Genomic DNA, 25,114 nt, shown 5'->3' with positions numbered 1-25,114 from the left:
AGCCTCAGATTTTTACACCTGGATCTATTCAATTATTAGCCCTTTTCCTTGCGCGGTTAACCTGCGGCTAATGTGCGTTAACACATAGATTCTGCGTTAAGCTCCTGGAGCAATGAGTTAACGCATAACACAGATTTATGTTTTAACCTGAGGGAGACTTGAACAGAAATCCGCGTTAAGTGCAGCCCGCGGGCTACAATTGAATAGCTCCGGCCACTTCCATAGCCCGCAATTAATTACCGGGACTAATTGAATTCGCACTAAGGCTTCTCTCACCCCTGTGCTGAGCTTATTTTGGCACCTTTTGGACTGCTCACATTCCAACATTAATATCAGTAATTTATGTAGTACCCACACAAATTCCGTTTGCATTACATTACTTTTTAAATTGCCAGAATACTATTCGTTTGCTTAAACCTCCCGATATAGCAAAAAAATAAATAAATATATACACACACACACACACACACACACACACACACACACACACACACACACACACACACACACACACACACAATCAGGTCCATAAATATTGGGACATTGACAGAATTTTCAGATTTTGGCCTCTATTCACCACCACAATGGTTTTGAAATTAAACAAACAAGATGTGCTTTAAATGCAGACTTTCAGATTTAATTTGAGGGTAATTACATCCAAATCGGGTGAACGGTGTAGGAATTACAACAGTTTCAATATGTGCCTCCCACTTTTTAAGGGGCCAAAAGTAATGGGACTATCAACTCAAAAGCTATTTCATGGACAGGTGTGGGCTATTCCCTCGTTATTTCATTATCAATTAAGCAGGTAAAAGGTCTGGAGTTGATTCTAGGTGTGACATTTGCATTTGGAATCAGTTGCTGTCAACTCTCAATATGAGATCCAAAGAGCTGTCACTATCAGTGAAGCAAGCCATCATTAGGCTGAAAAATCAAAACAAACCCATCAGAGAGATAGCAAAAACATTCGGTGTGGCCAAATCAACTGTTTGGAACATTCTTAAAAAGAAAGAATGCATCGGAGAGCTCAGCAACACCAAAAGACCCGGAAGACCACGGAAAACAACTGTGGTGGATGACAAAAGAATTATTTCCCTAGTGAAGAAAAGCCCCTTCAGAACAGTTGGCCAAATCAAGAACACTCTCCAGGAGGTAGATGTATATCTGTCAAAGTCAACAATCAAGAGAAGACTTCACAAGAGTGAATATAGAGGGTTCACCACAAGATGCAAACCATTGGTGAGCCACAAAAACAGGAAGACCAGATTAGAGTTTGCCAAACAACATCTAAAAAAGCCATTACAGTTCTGGAACAACATCCAATTGACAAATGAGACAAAGATCAACTTGTACCAGATTGATGGGAATAGAAGAGAAGGAAAGGAACTGCTCATGAATCAAAACATACCACCTCATCAGTGAAGCATGGTGGTGGTAGTGTTATGCCGTGGGCATGTATGGCTGCCAATGGAACTGGTTCCCTTGTATTTATTGATGATGTGACTGGTGACAAAAGCAGCAGCATGAATTCTGAAGTGTTTCAGGCAATATTATATGCTCATATTCAGTCAAATGCTTCAGAACTCATTGGACGGCGCTTCACAGTGCAGATGGACAATGACCCGAAGCATACTGCAAAAGCAACCAAAGAGTTATTTAAGGCTAAAAAGTGGAATGTTATGCAATGGCCAAGTCAATCCCCTGACCTGAATCCGATTGAGCATGCATTTCACTTGATGAAGACAAAACTGAAGGAAAAATGCCCCAAGAACAAGCAGGAACTGAAGACATTTGTAGTAGAGGCCTGGCAGAGCATCACCAGGGATGAAACCCAGCGTCTGGTGATGTCTATGCGTTCCAGACTTCAGGCTGTAATTGCCTGCAAAGGATTTGCAACAAAGTATTAAAAAGTGAAAGTTAGATTTAGGATTGTTTAGTTTGTCCCATTACTTTTGGCCCCTTAAAAAGTGTGAGGCACATATAGAAACCGTTGTAATTCCTACACCGTTCACCTGATTTGGATGTAATTACCCTCAAATTAAATCTGTTTGTTTCATTTCAAAGCCATTGTGGTGGTGAATAGAGGACAAAATATAAAAATTCTGTCAATGTCCCAATATTTATGGACCTGACTGTATATACTAAAAATGGCCCAAAAAGTTTTCGTTTGTGTACGTAATAACAGCAGATGATTGTTTGAATTTTTTGCGCTAAACATCATCAAGAAAAATTATGTAATCCTTGATTTGGTATCAATAAACCTCAAAACAGCAAAACGTAGACTTCAGCACAAATAATAAAATCTGCACTTGAAAATGAAAATACTTTTTTTTTTTCTCTTTAAACAAAACAGACAATAAATAAATGTAAAAAATTGTATATATTATATACATACATATACACTGTTCATGTCTGTTCTTGGTTTTACCCAAATTGTACATGGTACCAGCTGCACTGCAATATTAATGCCATATGTTTATACAAAACAGAAAGACTTGTTATTGGTGCTCACAATAATATACTGCAAATCTGTGTATCTAGCAAATAAAAGCATGAGGATTTTTTCATATTTTGATAAAAACATTTAAGCTTGCAGCCCGCCATCAGGGGACCCCAATCTCCGCAAAGTTCCTACGCTAGCATAAATACCTAACACACCCATTACATTACAGCTAAATGCACACCCCTCACAGGTACAGAGGGTAACATCTACACAGGGCTGGCTTGTGAGCCACCATCAAATAGGCCTTATATATCCTTGATTGGAAGCAGCCATGATAACACTAGGCAAAAGAAAACAAGAAATATGGCCGCCCTCGGTTTTACCCATATACTACATGGTACCAGTGCATGGCACAATTAATGCCATATATGAATACAAAACAAAGACTTTTGTTATTGGCACTATCAATAATATACTGCAAAACTGTGTATATAGCAAATAACAGCATGGGGATTTTGTTCACATTTTGATCTAAACATTTAAGCTTGCAGCCTGTCGTCACACTAGGCAAAACTATGAAACAAAACAGAAAATAAATATGCCCACGCTCGGTTTTACCCATATTGTAGATGGTAGCAGCTGCATGGCAATATTATGTGATTGCTGATAGCAAAAATAATATATATATATATATATATATATATATTTTTTTTTTTTGGGTTTTAAATAAAGTCCATAACTATATAGGACTAATATGTGCGTAGCCTATTGTGGAACACTGTGAAAATGATACAACCTATTACTAACCCAAGCCTGTAACACAGTCATTTCCAGCAATAGCACAATAGTGAAAAATACCCTTCTGATTAGATGCAGGTCTTCTGAAAATATTGCTACCCATTTGCATGGATAGACTTGTGTGGGAGCTGCCGGGGCGACAACCTCTATTGGGGAAATCTCAGGTTTCTGTAAATAACACAGTGCATTGTACAGCCCATAGAGACCTGAAAAACACGTTATTATAGTTAGTAAAATGGCAGACCTGCAGTTTTCATCCACCTCATCAGGTAAGTGGTCACTTGCCTTTTGAAGCCGAAGCTGGAATGCACCCTATTGTATAGGTAGAAGGAGGTGCCATAAGTATAGATCAGTGTTGGCTAACCTTGACACTCCAGCTGTTGTGGAACTATATATCCCAGCATGCCCTGCCACAGTTTTAGCATGCCCTAAGAGCAAAACTGTAGCAGTGCATGCTGGGTTATGTAGTTCCATAACAGCTGGAGTGTCAAGGTTAGCCAACACAACCAGTCTTTCCCTTAGATTAAAATGAACATTGCAGTGTATTGCCCGGTAAGGTGTTGCCAGAAAAGGATGACGAAAGGACCACATCATTTGAAAGAGGAGCGTGTCCTTAAGTTTATTCAAGGCAGGATGGAGGGAGATCTTTGCCCTCTTCCCCCTTTCCTGGACACAGTATCTTCCCCCCGAATCCACCAACAGGAAATTCTGGTAGGGATCAGTTAAGTATTAGTTTTACTTATTTGTATTCATTCTGTGCTAAAGACGAGCGGAGTTCTCCCTGTACATTTACCTCTGAAGTGCTGAGGGCAAGTCCCACTCATCCTCGCAATGAAGAGGTTAAATACACATACTGTGGGATGGAGTGTTGTTTGTTCACCAACAACATGCTGTGACCGCAGTAGCATACAGGTGGGAGGGGAGCATTGGACACGTGCAAAACATTTTCTAAGGCCTGTGTTTAACCTAAAAAAGCTAAAGAGAATATGATTAAAAAATATGGGCTGTCAGTGTGCTGGAATTTAAGCAAACGCATTAAGTGGTCGTCTTCTTTACCCTGTAGATTTTGCAATTTATCCACATATGTTGTGCTGTGAACATATGTATATTATTCAGTTTTTCACGCACCTTCTGTCCCTTTAACACACTTAGGGAGTGTGCACCTGACCTGGGTCATGATCTCTGGTCCTCTCTCTGGGAGCAGGGGCTGCGAAGAATTATCTCCTCAGTGACATGGTGATGTCTTAGTGCTAGATTTACAGGAGTGGTAATTGTAACCCAAGCAGTGCCTAGCTGCTGTCTGCTCTCCAGGATTTGTCTGTTAAGAATTATGTTAGCTCCTCTGCCTTATATAGCCAGGGCAGCAAAAAATGTTTCTAATATGTAGGCAGAATCTCAATCCAATTCACTTTTATTTTGATTTGTTGTACATTTAGCATTCTAGCTTATACACAAGCTGGGTACACACTAGGTAATATAATGGACGATTTGTAATTTTGGGACAAATCGTCCAGTCCAGTGTGTACGCACCATTGCACGCTCCTTCCCGCACATCGTTTGTCGCATCTTCAGATCTGCCTGCAGTTCAGTCCAGTCTGAAGATTTGAGGAACGACACCGTGATTCTGGTTGCGGTGGGGGAATGATATATCGGGTGGTCGTACACCAGATCGCGTGTGTATGGAGCGCCCGTTTTAATGTGCCGTTGCTGGGTACACACGTCGTCTAGTGTGTACCCAGCATAAGATTGGTTGCTGTCTGTCTACAGAAGTACTCTAATATGCAATACAAAGCTGCTATTATTACATTGCATTGTCACCAATGTCACTTGAAACCTACACCCTATATAATGTGCCTATAAGTATATAAGTTGTACTGTGACCCTTAGACCAAGGCAAGCTATGTATGAGTTACAGATGTGTCCTGCTACATCTTTGCCAATCGCTCTATAAACGTGCGCACGCATCGCGCCAAACGATTACCCACAGCAGCATACGCTATTTCGCGCACTGCAATCAGCATGCATTCCTATGGCAGCGCGGGTGCAAACGCAGTATTCGCTCGCAGGCACAAGCCTTGCGCCATGCGTGGCGCGATTTGCTGCGTACGCAGCAAAGATGTAGCAGCACACATCTGTAATATACCATAAATGTCCATCTCAGAGCTCCATATTCCTTGATTGGATAGAATAAATATGTGGCAACAAAAAGAGCAACTGTATAAACCAATAACTGATATAGTGATAATAAACCTATTTCCTGGGCAACACAAGCAATAATCAGTTGTCATCTCAGGAGGTTAATGCCATAAGGGTGAATACCCATTGTGTAATGTAGTGTTTCCTATGAGCTTTTCTAAAAAACAAACACAAAAAGATTAGTTATTTATTTAATCTTGTCTTATTGTGATAATATTCTCTAATTGTCTAATCGTGCTGTGTAATCATATGAACGTGAGGTGATTTATCGCCTCCCCAGAGTTCAGTTGGTTTAGTGATTAATTATTGAAATTATTATTTTTTTTCCCTTTACTCAATGAACTACATGATAATGACTGCACAAAATAACTTTGTTTTTTAATGTGATTAGTCTCCTGAGATTTAATTGCATAGCCCTAGCCTAATGATACATTTTGAGGATAGACTGCTGATTCTATGTTATTTATAGTTAAAACGTTTTAGGTTAACACGGACACTTTTGAGGGTGGGACTTGATTTGAACAATTAACTGTGAACAGGTGTAATAGGTGTTTGCACCTGTTGACACATAAGTGTGGTAAATTGAATATTAACCCCTCCACCCTAGCACACCAAGTACTTGCACGTCTGTAGGCTGGGTGGCACCCACTGGTGAATTAAGCGCGTCACAGTTTACAGAAGCCAGCAGGCACAATTACAATGGCTGCACCTGTAACTGCTGGCTAACTATGGAAAGACGCAGGGCATTTCTAAGGCTTAAGTGGGCATGAAATGCAGAGAGTGCTTTAAATAATAATTAAGAAAAGCGAGTGAAACATCGAATAGAAAAGTAATTGAGGTTTAAACCACTAGTTGTGTAGGCACAGTGGGAGATTTATACTGTGATAATACGTTGACAGTAGGTACAGTTGGATGGGGCATTATTACCAGCTCCCTGTGGGGTCTCTTCTATAATCAGTGCCTTTGATCTGTATTGTATGTTACATTAATACAAATCTTGTTATACACCCATTTCCTCCCTCTGTACAAAGCATTCACATTCTATTACTCTCCTTCCTTACATCATGTGATAATTTGGTACAGTTATCGTTCATTAAGGAATGTATGTGTAATTACAAATGTCATATTTTGGAATTGTTATAATATGTAAAAGCCCCCATACATCAGATTGATTGCAGCATTTGTGCAATTTGCAATCGATTGTGTATAAAAATCTTTCCCTTGTTCAATCGATTGCAGAATTGCCACAATCGATTGTGTATAAAAATCTTTCCCTTTTTCAATCGATTGATTGCAGCAATTGTGCTATTTGCAATCTCTGATGTATGGGGGCCTTAAGTTATTCAATGGTCACATTAGAAATCCACACCATATACCCTAACAGTATAATATAATGTGATAATAGAGGGACAACGCACATTTTGTAACTTTATTATGTAAATTAAATTAAGTATCATGCATGTGAAATGGGGGTTTACCGGTGTAAAATGTGTCATTGTATGTGTTTTGTAATTATTTATTACACGTGTTTAAATGTAGCAGTAGCCATTATACAAGGCAGCAAAAGCTCTGGGGGAGAGTGTGTAGAATCTCATGGCACTTGGGATTCCTTAGGTGCCAGTTAGGAGGAGGGTGTGGGCATTCTCTGTTAAATTCAATGCGGGAATTGACCTTTATAATACAAAATGATAAAAAGTGTGAGAATTTACATACTAGGGGATGTAAACTTTTTCTGCTGTCCTAGGATTACAATGATATAAGATGGTATTCTGTTCTTTACCCTCTCATGCCCACTGCCATCCTACTTTGCAGACTGATGCTATAGCAACTTATTGTCTTTCCTTTAAAGTTGCTCATACAAGCTGCAAAATTGCTGTCCATTTACGTTTAAAAAAAAAAGTTACATGTCATATTAATTAACAAATTAATCTTTCAGAGGTCCAGTGGCACTGGCGTTAAATCGGGTCAGATAACGTCTGTGATCTGACAATGTAAAGTCCCATTGGGTCCGGGCAGAGCAACAAATGCCTGATGCAGCTATCTGTCGCTCTGCCAGTGGGGCACACGCACTGTCACATCATGGTCCATGCCAGTTTGGCCCGTATACAGCTGAGTACTCTGCTTAAAGTGGTTTAATTCAAGTCCTGCCTTTGTGTACAGACTTGTTTATGTAACCAGAACAAAAACTGCATGTGTTTGATTACTGTTTTATTTTGTTTTTAATATCCTTTATATATATAAAGCATGACCTATTAATGTACCGTACTGTGTAATGATATAAGCACATTGCATAAATGACATGAAACAGAAGGGAGACCTGGCCCTGACCAAATTGAGTTACAATGCAAGAGGAATGAGGAGCACTTGATACATACATAAGGCAGCAGAATAACAATTGCAGCTGCTGATGGGCTACCGGTGGTGTGATACGTTTGGAAGGAGAAGAGACAGCAAAAAAACAGAGACGACACATGAACCAGTCACTGCAGAAACCTTAACATCCATCTTATAGCACCATAACTGTCCTCCACTATTTTTCATTTTTGAACCTACATCCTCTTGTTCCCCTATACTCCTCTTGTTCCCCTATACTCCTCTTGTTCCCCTATACCAGTGTTGGCTAACCTTGACACTCCAGCTGTTGTGGAACTATATATCCCAGCATGCCCTGCCACAGTTTTAGCATGCCCTAATAGCAAAACTGTAGCAGTGCATGCTTGGTTATGTAGTTCCATAACAGCTGGAGTGTCAAGTTTAGCCAACACTGCCCTATACTCCTCTTGTTCCCCATGTTCTGTGGCATCTGATGTCACTAAGGAGTCTTCAGAGATCACCAAAGGAGAAAACTGGGATGGCAAAAGCAATGAGCATTTTTTATCAGTGAGTCCAGGAGCTGGAGTGTGCTGACATTCAGTATATCCTCTAACCCAGCGGCCGGGGAACAGGGGTAAATTACCCCACATGGGGTAAAAATGAAATTCCTGGGGTAATGCACGGACAGTCGGGAATGCATATGAATCATTCTATAATATAGAATGATTCATATGCATGCCTGACTGTGCCACAGGGAGGCTATAAGCCGGCTGCCCGCTGAGATGTTATTACCAGCGGGCGCCTGGCTCCTTCCCTGCAGCGTTGTGTTAGCCGGAGGCTGGAGTTCTCTTCTGAACTTCAGCTTCCGGCTCTCTCCATGCGCACTATGGGAGAGACGGCATGATGACTCTCCAATAGTTCAGAGGAGCAGCCGGGCGGACAGGACGGCGGCGGATGCAGGAGTGGGGATTAAGTTGTGTTTTGTTTTTTTTGTATTATGTTTATGAAAAGATGATGAAACTTGAGGTAGCGCACAGAGCGGAGGGAAATAACCTAGACAAGCTACTATTGCTGACTTCAGCTGTAGCCCAGACGGCCGGCCTTTGTTCAGCAGGGCAGAGCGCTAGTGGAGGCAACACTGGTTTCCTGATCAATTAAATATGAAGGGAAAACAACCAACGTAAATACTATGCTCGTTTTGGGCAATTGGGTAAATTTAGGCTCGTGTGTAAGGAAAAGGAGGAAAAAATAAAGTCGGGGAATTTAATAATGTTACGGCAATTTTATCATTCAGTGGGATTTGTTTTGGTAACCACATTTATACCACATTTATTTATTTATTTGTGCTACTTGCAATCATGGAGGCAGAAAGTGTCTGTGCAACAGTAGCCCGGACTGGAGGAAAGTCTTTATGTACTGCGCTGTGAGGGTGGCTGCGGATCAAACACAATACGGAGCTTTCAGATGTTACAAGTGGAGCTCAGCTGCAGATGAAAGGCCATTTAAGTGTTTCTTAGATTTTAGCCTTTAAAGCCGCTTCTCAATTGCTGCCTATAAGCCTTCACTTCCGCACATCCTATCAAATTATAGGACTGCCAAGGTATGTTTAAGCCTATAATATTACCTTAAAGATTTTTTTTTTTTATTCCCTGTTTTCATTTTGAGACTCTCACCGAAAAAAAAGACCCTGAAATGCAGTACTTCAGTGGATAATGAGGACACTCTCTTTGATATTTAATTATCCATAAAATGTGATAAAGATTAGTTGAAACAAATGACACTTGCGCCTATCCTTTTTCACGCTCAGTGACGTAGAGGCCGTGTAGTGAGAGCCAAGCCCCTGACATTAATAGGTTAAAGTGGCCTGTCTTTCCAAGTACGCAAGTCATAGGACTGGCTGCAGAAGCTGTAATTATGTGATTATTCACAGCCCAGTGGACCTTGGAAAATAAGGTGACATATATGGCTTAAGGGGAATGAGTGTCTATGCTCTTGTTGTGTCGTGGCTGCTGAACTTCTTCACATCTGTTAGTTACACGGCTGGTTCATATAGCCCTGTGATAAGCAGACACAGCTGTCACGTCTCACTGTATAGAGAATCTGCCTGCTGTGGGGAAGTAATTATACAGGATGTCACCGCTCTGAGGGGCAAATCATTTTTCTGATCTATTTTTTTTTCTCCTAGTCCAGGGCCCCTGAGCCTGGATTAAATACTTGATTCAAAGAAAATATTTGACATCTAAAGGGGAACCCTAACAGCCTCCATTTGAATCCTATTGTCCTGGTTGATTATATTTATTTTACTAGGGGAAAAAAAAATTGCTCTTGGAGACAACAGGTGAGAGGTCTATTCTAAGCGATACAGCTAAATTGTTGTGGTATCTAAAGGCGATGGTAATAAACTACAGTGCATCCGGAAAGTATTCACAACGCTTCACTTTTTCCACATTTTGTTATGCTACAGCCTTATTCCAAAATGGAATAAATTAATTTTTGTCTTCAAAATTCTACACACAATACCCCATAATGACAACGTGTAAAATGTGTTTTTCAGATTTTTGCAAAGTTAATAAAAAAACAACTACTAAGAAATCACATGTACATAAGTATTCATAACCTTTGCTTAGTACTTTGTTGATGCACCTTTGGCAGCAATTACAGCCTCAAGTCTTTTCGAATATGATGCACAAGCTTGGCACACCTATCTTTGGGCAGTTTTGCCCATTCCTCTTTGTAGCACCTCTCAAGCTCAATCAGGTTGACTGGGAAGCGTCGCTGCACAGTCATTTTCAGATCTCTCCAGAGGTGTTCAATTGGATTCAAGTCTGGGCTCTGGCTGAGACACTCAAGGCCATTCACAGAGTTGTCCTGAAGCCACTCCTTTGATATCTTGGCTGTGTGCTTAGTGTCATTCTGCTGAAAGATGAACAGTCGCTCCAGTCTGAGGTCAAGAGCACTCTGGAGCAGGTTTTCATCCCACATGTCTCTGTACATTGCTGCATTCATCTTTCCCTCTATCCTGACTAGTCTCCCAGTTCCTGCCGCTGAAAAACATCCCCACAGCATGATGCTGCCACCACCATGCTCCACTGTATGGATGGTATTGGCCTGGTGATGAGCAGTGCCTGTTTTCCTCCAAACATAACGCCTGGCATTCACACCAAAGAGTTCAATCTTTGTCTCTCATGGTCTGAGAGTCCTTCAGGTGCATATTGGCAAACTCCAGGCGGGCTGCCATGTGCTTTTTACTAAGGAGTGGCTTCCGTCTGGCCACTCTACCATAAAGGCCTGACTGGTGGATTTATGCAGAGATGGTTGTCCTTCTGGAAGGTTCATCTCTCTCCACAGAGGAATGCTGTAGGTCTGACAGAGTGACCATCTGGTTCTTGGTCACGTCCCTGACTAGGGCCCTTCTCCCCCTATCGCTCAGTTTAGACGGCCGGCTAACTCTAGGAAGAGTCCTAGTGGTTCCGAACTTCTTCCATTTACGGATGATGGAGGCCACTGTGCTCATTGGGACCTTCAAAGCAGCAGTTATATTTCTGTACTCTTCCCCAGATTTGTGCCTCAAGACAATCCTGTCTTGGAGGTCTACAGACAATTCCTTGGACTTCATGCTTGGTTTGTGCTCTGACATGCACTGTCATGTGTGGGACCTATATAGACAGGTGTATGCCTTTCAAAATCCTGTCCAATCAACTGAATTTAACACAGGTGGACTCCAATTAAGATGTAGGAACATCTCAAGGATGATCAGTGGAAACAGGATGCACCTGAGCTCAATTTTGAGCTTCATGGCAAAGGGTGTGAATACTTATGTACATGTAATTTCTTAAGGTGCATACACATGTAACGATTTTTTGAACGATTTAACTATAACGACGTCGTTATCGGTCAATCGTTGAAAAAATCGTTCAGTTTCTGAGTTAGAACGATTACCGTTCATGCGCGTTCCCGTTTGTAGGTCATTCTGACTGACCAACTGAACGATTTTCATTAAGGGAAGTTACAAAAATCGTTTGTAGTTCAAAAAATCGTTTATTACACTTTAAAAAAATCTGTCAGAAAATCGTTAATAAAATCGTTGGTAACACAATCGTTGTGTGTGTATGCAGCTTTAGTGGTTGTTTTTTTTTTTTTAATAAAATGTTCAAAAATGTAAAAAAAAAACTTTTGACACGTCATTATGGGTATTGTGTGTAGAATTTTGAGGACAAAAATTAATTTATTCCATTTTGGAGTAAGGCTGTATCATAACAAAATATGGAAAAGTGAAGCGTTGTGAATATTTGCGGATGCCCTGTATATGTCAGGATGATGGTGTTCTGTGAAGGTGGATTTTCTGTTTATTTCAGAGCAGGATACATTATGTACAGATGTGTCCACATACATCTTACTTCCCTGTGCTTTAAACAGCCCTTCTAGACGCACCATGCCGTGGCGTGACTGTAGGGCTGAGCGTCTTTTTGTGAAACCTTTTACCTTCAAATGCCTCTTATTCGCAAAGCGATGCGAATATGAGGCACAAGCAGCTTCTGCTGAATAAAATATGTGGCATGCCTATATTCTCCATGCGACTGCGGCTGTATCTGCTTGCCAAATTGTACGTTACAGTGTCACAGCCGCTGACACTTGTAACGTAACATTTCGCATGCAGATACACCCGCAGTCGCACACAGAATGTAGGCATGCCACATATCATTTGTACGTATCCCGTTGTGAATAAGACTCATGTTAATGGTAAAAGATTGCATGTAGAGACTCTCGGCACTACTGTGCTCACGCGTTATGTTTAAAGCAACTTGTAGCGCACGGAGGTAAGATGTATGTGGACACATCTGTAGAAGTGCAGATAAACTGTACAGCAAGAAAAGAGGTTTCCCTGCCTGGCATTTATAAACACTGTCCATAAATGTACTCCCTGTTTCTTTCCTACCCCGGGCCTGTCCGTCATAGGAAATGTGTTTATTACACCATTTCCATTTTAGAAGGCATGTCATACTGACCCCCAACAGCTCTTAGGTTCAGCAAATTTAACTTTGCTACACAAGTTAATATCCACTGCCTATTGTGTAGATGGGTAAATTTGGACTCAAAATGCAACTTATTATTTTTTTTTAATGCCGTTATGGAAATTTGTTGCTCAACACAAACGTTCTTGGCCATTACATGGTAGATTTCCTTCCACTATAAAATTGGTCATGTTTTTTTATATTGTATGATATAAAGAGATTTGGTAAATAAAGATTACTTTTAATTCCACATCTTATTTTTTTCTCTGTCATGAAAAATATATTTGCAAACTCTATACCATAATCCTTGCACATTATTATAGTTTAGGTGTGATGTTTTCCTGTGAACAATACTGTAGGGAATTTATACGTAATCTGATTAGCCGTTTGTTCTTGCAAGTGTTATATAATTTCATTACTATGCTGTCACTATGATTGTTTAGAACTGTTATCTCTTTGTGTGTTATAATGGCTGTGTGTTACTATATTGGTTAATACATTCCCTACTGTAAATGCTGTGCAGCAGAAATGTGAGATGACTTAGTTGTGGTAGGGGGCACATTATTTGGAATACACACATTTCGCTAATGAACACTGACATCAGAACTCAATGTATATAGTCACTGTTCCCAGGAGTTGATACATGTATTAACATTACGTATGTACTATCTAGAAATACTGTATATCAACTAATGAGAAAGTTCATAGATCTTATAATCCAGGAAATGGCGCTAGAGCAGGCCGTACACTGGCTCAACTTATCCTACAGGGCCAAATTTAAACTCTTCACACTCTCCTATATATAGCCTCTATCCTCTATATCTCTAACATCATCCCCCTCCAAACTTCCACCCACCCACTTCACTCTGCTAGTGACCAACTGATTACTTCTTCCCAGTCCTGCACCAAAGACTTCTGTTGTGCTGCTCCCTACCCATGGAACTCATCGCCTCTGCCTATCAGATGCTCCTACTCTTTCCAAAGCTTCAAGCAGGCTCTCAAAACCCTTTTTTTCTTCTTTTTTAAATATCTGCCAGCTCTCTTCTAACCCACACCTTTTGTCCCCTGCCATTGGCTGACCCTTCTGTGTGACCCATGTCTGACTGCTTCTCCCCTATGGATTGCAAGCTTGTACTCACAGAACCTTCTTCCCATATGTTCTCTTCATTTTTCTTAAATATTCCATAATCTCCTCCCCTGGTATTGGTTTGCAATCCGTAGAGCACTGGGGTATAGGATAAGCCAGCGCTGGTTTTATGGCTAGGTTCAGACTGTACTTTTTACGGCACTGCGGACCCCTTATGGTAGCCTATAAATAAAAGATAATAGACTAATATGGATAATGACAGAAAATGCTTAGAACTTTGCTTCTCTATAGTATCGCCTGAGCAAAAACTGAAACTGGACATTGGTCTTGTGTGATTAATACAATGACTTAATTGTCAGTATGGATTCTTAAGACAAGGGAGCCACTGGCTAAATGGTATTACCTTAAACCTTTTATTGCAGGAGGGTCCTAAGCCCATTTCACAGCTATTGCTGCCAGTGTGTGCTAGATGCACAGATTTCAGTCTTTCCACAGTAAATACAAAAATGATTTTGAGGAGCCAGCTTGTGCCTAGTGGAATGAACAATGTCATTTATTTGTTCTGTTTTCTGATGTATGTGTCTTGTAATCATATAGTAATGGGTTTTTATTGTTTCTGTACCATGAGATGCAAACTAGTTACTCGCTGGTCCTTTAAAGGCAGTGCAACCCAAAGCTCAGGTCTTATCATCCTGTGGCACTCAGTGTAGAAAGCACACCTTTCATGTTAGTTATATAAGTACTTATGTTGTCTAAAGTCTCTCCTACTGTACATATTACTAGGGGGCTAGAGACTGAAGGGGCATACACACTAGACGATTCGTTCCATGAGCGACATCGTTTAACGACATTGAGCAAACACACTGAACAATATCATTCACGATATCATTCAGGGCCGGACACCCTCCCTTATTCCCAAGCATGCAAGAACCTGACAATATGGTCAGGTTGGCCTGCATGTTCGGGCAATGAACGGCAAAAACTAACGACCTGCGGGAGTGCGCATCATTGGTCGTTATCGTACAAACTGGCCGATATAGTGAGCGACTGAACGATAGACTTATAGTTCAAACGTCCTAAAGATCCGGCAAGTGTGTACGCACCTTTACTGTGCATACACACTTGCCGATATTTTGGACGACTGAACGATAACAATATCATGGAGTGAATCGTCTAGTGTGTATACCCCTTAAGATTACTGATAAAAATAAAAGTACAATACATTTTAATTTTATTAAAGAAATTAGAATCAACCTATTCTAAAAACTTTGTCAGATTGCAATTTAATCAACAATAAGAGTCTGTAACATGAAAAAAAAAAAAAAAAAAGTTGGGAAATAACTCCAGTAAGTTAATTTCACATTCTAAAACGTCTTTATGTTGCTTCTGACCAGTACTTTTTCTTTTTAAATACATTTTTGATTTCCCAGACGTCTTCTAAAAATAAAGCCTGTTTTACATGACTATTTTCTAGACTCTTGTTTCAACTTGTTTAATTAACGCTAATGTAGCCCTCTACGTCGCCTCAGTGATGTGTTTAATACAGTAGCAATTTCTTTTTCCAGACCCAGCTTTCTTTCCTGGTCGCTGTGCAGAAATCCTGGCCGACGGCAAGTCCATAGGAAAACTGGGCGTCCTGCACCCCGATGTCATCACGAAGTTTGATCTGACCATGCCCTGTTCTGCCTTGGAAATAAATGTGGAGCCCTTCTTGTAATAGTGACGTTCCCGGGGTTGAGGCTCTATTAATCAGACAAAAGGGGATATATATATATATATATATATATATATATATAAATTTTTTTTTTTTTTTTTTAAATCTCTGCAAAATTGCAGCCCATGTGTCATTTCCAGAGATGTTCCATAAAATATAGTTGGCCTGAGATGCATTGAGAAGCGTTACTAATGCACCTAACACCTGCCTGTCACTTCATGCTCTAGGTTACAGCAAGGGTGCGATTAAGTCTGTGCTGTTCTTCAGAGCAATTATAACAATGTCACAGTCTGATCTCTTCAGTTTATTTTTCTGGGGCTTACAGCTTATCACTGTGTCACACAGGTGGACCTAGTATTACAAATAAGTTGTATTTTAACCATTTACACAATGTACCACATTTATTAACATAAGGGATCCAAAGCAAGGATAACTAATGCTTTTAACCCGCTATAATCTATGTTCCTTCATTATAAACCAGCTGTGTGTAAGCAGTGATATGTTATAAACTTTGGCCTCATACACACAGCATTAGCAATGTGTCTATGGTACGCATCCACTGATTGTTGAATGCAGCTTCACCAGCTCGACAGATGGGGTTATTCAATGCAACTGGATACAGTAGATTGTGAATGTAAGGACAGGCTGATGTCCGGCCTTCACACTGAAGCCTTGTGTACTGCTGGTACATTCTTAGTGAGGGTCAAAGAAGCTTATGTGAAGTGGTGACCAAACAGTCACTGGACCTACCATGATTGCATGTAGAACGCCACTGGGTAAGAGCCCTTAGAACAAAATCCTCTTCAAAAACAAATGCCCATGATTATATGTTCACTGTCTAGTCAGGGATATTTAGCTCTTTCGTTACTCCTGAACTTGTAGACCGATATCTGTTTTAGAACAATGGTAGGTTATTCGCCCACAGAGAGGGGGAGGGGTATATTTACTAAAGTGAGTTTTTAGAAATTGAGATGTTGCCCATAGCAACCGATCAGATTCTATGTAACACTTGGCTAACACCTTCTAGAAGATAATAGCTAGAATTTGATTGGTTGCTGTGGGCAACATCTCCATTTCTAAAAACTCACTTTAGTAAATATACCCCAGAGAGAGAGCATGTGCGCCTGTACGGATCCAATGGTTGAGTTGGTCGAATAGTGAATCACAATGGCAAAACATTTACTGAACATACGATTGTTGACAAAATGCTCAAATTACTATTTTCTAGTTATTCTCACCCCTTCCAGTGCTTGTGTACACTTCCCCATTCAATCTATTGGAGATAAAGTGTAGCCTGCATAGAGCGTGCAACTGAACGCCACTTCTACCTTACCGTGCAATGGGCGTCCCAGGTATGCAAGCTAATAGTATTGATGATTGTAGCCTGGAAGGACTCCAAAGGACCTGTCTAGTTTGGACTTGCACATCGGGTAAGAGGCTAGGTGGCCGATCATCAAATGTTTGGGTAGCTTCATGTTGCTGGAATTATTTCCTCTATACCATGTGCATGTTGACAATCCAAGCTATTTGATAAATATTTTATTTCCCTCTGCTGATGGTCTTCTTGAGCGAATAGATCAACCGGCATAGCATTCAAACATGAAAAGAGAGATAAGTTTCTCAACTTTCCGTATGAGAGCCCCTTCGGAGTAATTCGGTAGGTACATGAGTCTGTTCATTCAAACTCACATTTTTTTCTTTTCCATGCATTAGCTTGGGATATGTTTATACCTATTAGCAGGTACATATAGTAAGTTGAAAGTAGTGGTGTGCACCGGCCACTTTTCGTGTTTTGGATCTGGATTGGTTTTGCCAAAACCACCCTTCCGTGTTTTGGGTTCTGGGTTTTGGATCTGTATTTTTTTTTTTTTAAAAAGCATAAAAACAGCTAAAATCACAGAATGTGTGGGTTTTTCTGCTCCTATGCTATTATTAACCTCAATAACATTAATGTCCACTCATTTCCAGTCTATTCTGAACACATCACACCTCACAATAGTGTTTTTATGTCCAAAAGGTTGCACCGAGGTAGCTGGATGACTATGCTAAGCGACACGAGTGGGCGGCACAAACACGTGGCCCATCTAGGAGTGGCACTGCAGTGGCAGACAGGATGGTAGTTTGAAAAACTAGGCCCCAAACAGTACATAATGCAAAGAAAAAAAAAGGTGCAAGATGGATTTGTCTTTGGGCCCTCCCACCCACCCTTATGTTGTATAAACAGGACATGCACACTTTAACAAACCAATCATTTCAGCGCCAGGGTCTGCCACACGACTGTGGCTGAAATGATTGGTTCGTTTGGGCCCCCACAAAACAAGCTGGCAATTAATCTGTCCCTGCACAAACTGGCTCTACGGAGGCAAGATGTCGTCCTCATCCACCGATTCCTCACCCTCTTCAGTGTTGTGTACATCCTCATCCTCACAGAGTATTAATTCATCCCTGCTGGAATCCACCACCACAGGTCCCTCTGTACGTTCTGGAGGCCGGTCTCCCTGGTAGAGTTAATAATTAATTAATTTTTATGAACATCATCTCCACGTTTTGTGGAAGCAACCTCCTATGCCTTTCGCTGACAAGGTTCCCGGCTTCACTAAACACTTTCTGAGTACACACTGGAGGGGGGAAAAAATCAGGTAAAATACAGCCAGTTTGTACAGGGGCCTCCAAATTGCCTCTTTTTCCTGCCAGTACAGGTTCGGACTGTCTAACATCCCTACTTGGATGCTGTCACCAATGTAATCCTCCACCATTCTGTCAGTGGTGACAGTATCATATGCAGTGATAGCAGACATGTCAGAAATTGTTGACACGTCCTTCAGTCCGGACCAGATGTCCAAACCGGCCCTTGACTTATGACACAGGCGCACGCTTGGCGCTGCTCCTTTGTTGATGCACGTGCAGCAACTGCGCATACATTTCACAAACACAGAAAAAAAAGAATTGTTTATTTTTTGTGGAGCGCACTTTGGGGGTTACACCACCCTTTAACAGACTTATGAGACACAGGCGCACGCTTGGCGCTGCTCCTTTGTTGATGGACGTGCGGCTACAGCGCACACAATTCAGAAGAATTTTTAATTTTTGTTGGAGTGCACTTTGGGGGTTACACCACCCTTTTAGAGATGAGCCAGCCGGCCATTTACTTATGGGGCACAGGCACACGCTTGGCGCTGCTCCTTTGTTGATGCACGTGCAGCCACAGTGCACACAATTCACAACAGAGAAAAGAATTTTAAATTTTTGTTTGGAGTGCACTTTGGGGGTTACACCACCCTTTAACGGTCAAGTCAGCCGGCGCTTGATTTATGACAGGCACACGCTTGGTGCTACTTTGTTGATGTACGTGCGGATACATCGCACATAATTCACAAACACAGAAAAAAAATGTTTCTATTTGTTTGGAGTGAACTTTGGAGGTTAACCACCCTTTAACAGATGAGCCAGCCCGCCCTTTACTTATGACACAGGCGCAAGCTTGGCACTACAGTACTTTGTTGATGCACGTGCGGCTACTGCGCACACAATTCACAAACACAGAAAAAAAAAATATATATTTTTGTTTGGAGTGCACTTTGGGGGTTACAGCACCCTTTAACAGACAAGCCGGCCGGCCCTTGATTTATGACACAGGCGCACGCTTGGCGCTACTTTGTTGATGCACTGCGGCTACTGCGCATGCAATTCACAAACAGGAAAAAATATATAGATTTTTTGGAGTGCACTTTGGGGGTTACAGCACCCTTTAATGGACAAGCCAGCCGGCCCTTGATTTATGACACAAGCAACCGCTTGGCGCTACTTTGTTGATGCACGTGCAGCTACTGTGCACACAATTCACAAACACAGAAAAAAAATGTTTGAAATTTTTTTTGGAGTGCACTTTCGGGGAGCACCCCTGATGGACAGATCACCCCCTGGACAACACTACAGCACCCCTTTAGGACTACAGCCTTTATGGGACACTGCACAACACAGCCCAGCCAGCCCTATGACAGCAGCACAACACAGCCCAGCCAGCCCCTATGGACAACAGCAGCACAACACAGCCCAGCCAGCCCTAGCTCCCACCCTCTTCACTGTCCACAGCCGGAGTAAAAAATGGCGCCGACGCGGGGAGCTTTTATAGAATCCAAAACCCGCGAGATCTGGAAGCCAGGATGACGTTTTGCCTCTATTTCAGTTCCGAGTCAGGCGGGAAAACCCGAGCCGGACTCTGCTCCCAGCTCGGATCGGGGGATTCGGGTTTCAGAATCCGAACACGCTCTTCCCTAGTTGAAAGTGATATGATACATTTTTGCTGTTACAAAGGGTGACAACCCTCGATCTAGAGCATAAGGGAAAGTAGTGTATTTATTTCTGTAAATGATGCATCATAATGAACTACATATCTTACATTAGGTAAATAGAAATCAGCCTTACCCTTGGAATATCACTCTGACCATATATGGAAAAAAAATGACGTTGCAGGCTTTTATATTGGGTCACTGAACTTTGCATTATATCTTATCTAGGATACAATTGATTCAGTATGAAAAGGGACCTTGTAAAAGCTATGGCTGATCGCAACATATTGTGGAGGGCTTGATCTTCCCCTGTAATTGTGTCCTACACCCAGCCGATGCAGCCCATCTAATAGGAACATCAATAATGAGAGTGAGAGATGTATTAAGCCTTGGAGAGTGATAAAGTACCAACCAATCAGCTCCTAACTTATTTTACAGGCTGTGTTTGAAAAATGGCAGTTAGGAACTGATTGGTTAGCACACTCCAAGCCTTAGTACATCTCCACCTGTGTGTGTGTCACTAGTTTAGTTTCATTGCAGTGATTTCAAATATTGTCATGCCAATTCCCTATTTTATTTCAAACTTCATAAAAAAAAAATGGACATATTTAGAAATTCACTTTATTTATAGAAATTAAATTCACCATTTACATATAGCATTGCTGGTGTGGTGGGAGACTGGTAGTAAGATAGATCAGTATATCATGACTGCAGCATATTTGTAGAATCCTGTGTAAGTATGGCATATAGGGTTAGCTCCAACAGACTGGCCATGGAACTCTGGACACATGATTGCACACAATGCATGTCTGCCATTTATCCATATACATAGGAATGCAACATGTGTATTTAATGTGTCTGTTCACTAGACATACAGCACTTGTGATGGGGACTCCTACAGGAAAAAGAATTAGAGGCAGATTCAATGACAACTTGGATTGTGCGTTTATTGGCCAGTTACAGAAGCCTGATCCTGATCACACCTCCATAAGCGGTGATCAGAATCAGCCATCTGCGACAATATGCGCACAACCGCCTTTGCATTGGCTTCCTTGGCTAATTGAATCTGCCCCCTACACTTCATGGTACAAACATTAATACTGTTAAGACAAAAGAAATTAAGGGGAACATTTAAAAGAGCACACAGCGAAACAGAAGCTGCAGTCTAGATGGACATGATCTTATTAGAAGACGTGAGATTGATTTTATGAATAATCTCCTACACCTTTGTTTTTAGGCAGATGACTGATAAACTAAGCTGGGAACTGAATCAGTCGCTGCATGTGAACCAGTCTCCTACATATAGTGAAGGCAGCCTTTAGCGTATTAGGATTTAGTGTCATCATTGAAGCATTTTGTAGTAATTACTCTGTAATGTTTCAGCTGTTGGGTTTTAGACATAAAATTTCACCACCTGGGTCATGTTATTATGTCCTAACAGCATCTCATCACCATAAAAGCAAAGGTTAATGGTGCATACACACGGTCAGATTTTTCCTTCAGATATGAACGATAACGATTTAAAAATCGTTCAGTCGTTCATATCTGAAGGAAAATCGTTCATATCTGACATGCCTGAACGATGGACGATCAACGATGCGCGTTCCCGATGGTCAGATAACGATTTCTGATATCTGATGTGTTTGCAGTCAGACTTGGACGATTCCATTCATTTTAATGCAGTCAAAAATCGTTCAAATCGTTCAAAACTTTGGTAAAATCGTTCAAATCGTTCAAATCGTTTAATCGTTCAGTCGTTCATCTGACAAATCTGACAAGTCTGACAAATCTGACCGTGTGTACGCTCCATTACCTGCTGTTTCGTGCACATTCAATCAGACCAAAGGGTTTATTAGGAATGCATGGATACCAATAAATCACCTATTATGTCCTCATTTTTATATGTAAACTACACAGCAACAGACAAACCAATAAGAGAAAATAGAACAAAACAGTGCATTTAGTATATTGCACACTCACGTGCAAGCACGGTGTGTGGGAGGGAGCTGTGCTTTCCAGAAATAACTGGTTTATTTCTTTGGTGTTATGGTATTAAAAGTTCATCTTTATTGTTCAAGTCCAGAAGAAAAAAAGCATTTGTCCAATCATGGTTCTATTCACTTTCTGTTCGTCTTGGATTGGTTGAGACCTCAGCAGAAGATTTTACCAAACTATAGGTCTGCTTTAGCATCCTGACCTCTTAGGCCTCTCCCTCCATAATGTTTGTACTCTATTAAAGAACTGATTGGACGATCCAGAATGGACACGTTGCATTACTTAGCTGACGTTGGTCTTCCTCTTTTGCTGGATTGAAGACATTTATAAATCCAACAAATGACAAATCCAAGGAACAAAAGCTATTGCAATAACACCAATCGATGTGTAAGTAACATATTTATAGGGCACCTCAATTTCCAGTCTCTGCCTAACCATCTGGTTTTGTGTTGAAACATTGTACCATGAGCCAAGAGCTTTGAGAGAGAGTGTTTTAGCAATATAGCGTGTTATAACCAGGAGGGTGACCCCAAGTCCAAATCTCAAAAGTTGCTTGAGCAGCATGTTGGAGGTTATAGGTGGTATGCTGAGTGGAAATAGACCAGTGGGTACATAAGTCAATCCTATATAATTGGTCACCCATACGCCTATACAGGTCCCAGCTCCCACACCCAATATGACTGTTGTGTCTGCTCGGGTTGTGCTGTAGTGATCCAGCTTGGGGTAATTGTAGCTGAGCATGAAACCAACAATAACGGCAACTACTGGACATATTGGGTTCGTCAGAAGCAGGTGATCGATGAAATCCCATGCCGGAAAGGTCACTGCTAAAAATAACAGGGCAAACAGAGCTCCACAAATAACATCCTGTAGACATTCGAAAGAAAAAAACAATAAGATATCAAACATCCCAACAGCATTTATTTGTCCTTGCTGTAGTCCCTATGTTTCATGTATCTGTTATCTGGAATGTTTGGAAAATCTTGAGTTTTCTGCATAAGAAGCATTTCCATAAATTTGGAGCACTATGCCTAAAATATTCCTGTTTCCATTACAAGATACCATACCAGTATTTAAAGATTTTATTACTAACCTGAAACACTAAAGCTGAATACACAGGTAAAGATTTTCTGTCCAACCATCCAACTAGTTGATTGGTTGGAATGAAAATCTGGTAAGGTATGAAAGCAAATGACAATCAGAAATTTGCTCCTAAACGCCGGAAAATGGACAAAAACTGTTGTTTGAACAAATTGTTAAATGTTTGATCTAAACAAACTTGTCTAACGACCATTTTCATCTGTTTTCTGGCATTTAGGAGCAAATTGCTGATTATCATTTACTCCCATACATTACCAGATTTAAATTCCAACCAACCAACTAGTTGGATGGTTGGACAGAAATTCTTTACGTGTGTATTCAGCTTAAGAATCTGGTGTGTTGTATAAGCATTATTCTGGTTTCGTTTTACTCCTCTTAATTATTTAAACATGTACCCTCTATCATCCTCTTTACAGATGACCACAGCATAGCCGGCCCACTCGCATAGGCAGAAGTAATTCATTAATAATTCCCGGTGATATTTAATGGTATGTTTTACTAAACAGTATAAAACAGCTTTTTAAACTGATTAAGGCCCAACAACACAGCATTATTTAGAGAGCAATACTAGAAGACATTCCCATAGACATTTCAAAGGTGAAATGAAAATGATCCCATTAGACCTTCATGTGATTCCCATTTAAAAAATAAAGTAAAATTGATGCTTTCGATTTATTGACAAATCTCCAATTGCCTGGTAGCCACACACTATGGTAATGAACGTGTCTCTGAAATGTAATCCATTCCCTGCTGGAAGAGTCAGCAAATAACCCACTTGCACTATATTACCCAGAACCCCTGCTGTGAAGGAACCAATGAACGCTATTGTTCCTCGGTGGGTAATCCTTTCCATTGAAAGAGCCATGGTGTACTCATTATGTCCTTCTCTTGCCCAGGGCTTTAATGGCTATGGATAAGTCAAACTAAAGAAGTATTGAGATATGGAGGAGGAATATTCTGTAGGTTAGGGAGTCATCCCGTCATCCTTTAGAAGAAAAGCAATAAGGTCAAGAATGTAGATAGACAGGCGTCATAGATCTTGAGAGAGAGGATTCTGGTGCGGCTATTTAATAGGTCAGTCTGGTATAATACCAACAGTATGAGTGATAAAATCATGTTTAAAGAGTTAGGTCTGCAAAATGATGCCTCTATTCATTAAGGCCCAAACACTGAATGCTTGTTCTGAAATGAATCTACCCCTCCCCTGTGTGTATTAGGGGCATTCGTAAGCACACTAAATACTGGCTAACGCATATCATTTTGTTTTTCTCCCTAAAGTATTCATATTCTATGCATTAAAACAATTTTGACAATTTGTAAAATGAAAAATTTATATTTCCATTTGCCGAAACGGACAATTTCCCTTTCATTTACATTTGTGCAAACTTAGGGTATCAATTTCAAAGTCCTTGTGTGTTTGGATATAACATTTTCTTTCAGATACAGTTATATTTTACATCACAATATTCTTGAATCGGTGACAGGAGTCTCACATCACTACTCTGTGCTACTGGGGCATCCTGCTCTTTCCACTCTCTCTCCTACTCTCACTTCCCCTTATTGTACCTATCATCTGCAACCAATGGCATATCTATAATGGGTTAAGAGTATGCTGTGCACAGGGGCCCACACCAGTGGCGTCACAAGGGGGGTGCGGGCCGCACCCGGGTGTCACCCACCGAGGGGTGACACCAAGGTGAAGACTGACAATCCACCACAGTGACAGGAGCCGGGTGCTGCACTGTAATATCAAGGCCATTCCCCTTTTCGGAGCAAGCGCCGCGCACATAACGTCTCTCCCCGCACTGGGTAACACCACTGGGAGGGACACTGGCCCACACCAACCACACACCCCATATATATTTATACTTGCCTCTCCGCAGTCTCCAGCGAGCTGCCCTGCAGTAAAAATCACAGGGACAGTCATTTTCCCAGTGACTTGCACATGAGCAGTAGAGATGTCCCCCAGGACCGTCTTGAGGACTCTCCAGGCAGTGCTGTACTTCTCTGTGCTTGTGGCTCTGCCCCCTCAGCATGACATCATGCATTCAGGGTGTGGGCTGGCACAGGGTGTACTGCTGCCGTGTTACAGCACTGTGGGCAACAGGTGGTCCTTTGAGCAATAACTTGAGCTCAGTTGTCATATTTGCTTGTCATAGTTAATAA

At 41.1% G+C, this 25,114-nt stretch overlaps 2 protein-coding genes across 2 annotated transcripts in view; one reads left to right on the top strand and one right to left on the bottom strand.

Annotated features, from left to right (window-relative positions):
• LOC148524241 (phenylalanine--tRNA ligase beta subunit-like) overlaps positions 1-15,854 on the top strand; it is a 66,456-nt gene extending 50,602 nt beyond the window's left edge. Inside the window, exon 17 of the mRNA XM_088472071.1 lies at positions 15,415-15,854. Coding sequence (XP_088328197.1) covers positions 15,415-15,566 — 152 coding nt within the window. The 3' untranslated portion in view covers positions 15,567-15,854. The remainder of the gene's footprint in view (positions 1-15,414) is intronic.
• A 4,623-nt stretch (positions 15,855-20,477) lies between these two features.
• The window catches only part of SGPP2 (sphingosine-1-phosphate phosphatase 2), a 66,857-nt gene continuing 62,220 nt past the window's right edge, over positions 20,478-25,114 (bottom strand). The window contains exon 5 of the mRNA XM_088472116.1: positions 20,478-22,714. Coding sequence (XP_088328242.1) covers positions 22,172-22,714 — 543 coding nt within the window. The 3' untranslated portion in view covers positions 20,478-22,171. The remainder of the gene's footprint in view (positions 22,715-25,114) is intronic.

This window comes from Taudactylus pleione, unplaced genomic scaffold (assembly GCF_031769625.1).
Source record: "Taudactylus pleione unplaced genomic scaffold, aTauple2 ptg000120l, whole genome shotgun sequence".
NCBI classification, from domain to species: Eukaryota; Metazoa; Chordata; class Amphibia; order Anura; family Myobatrachidae; genus Taudactylus; species Taudactylus pleione.
This window is presented reverse-complemented; position numbering and strand designations above follow the sequence as displayed.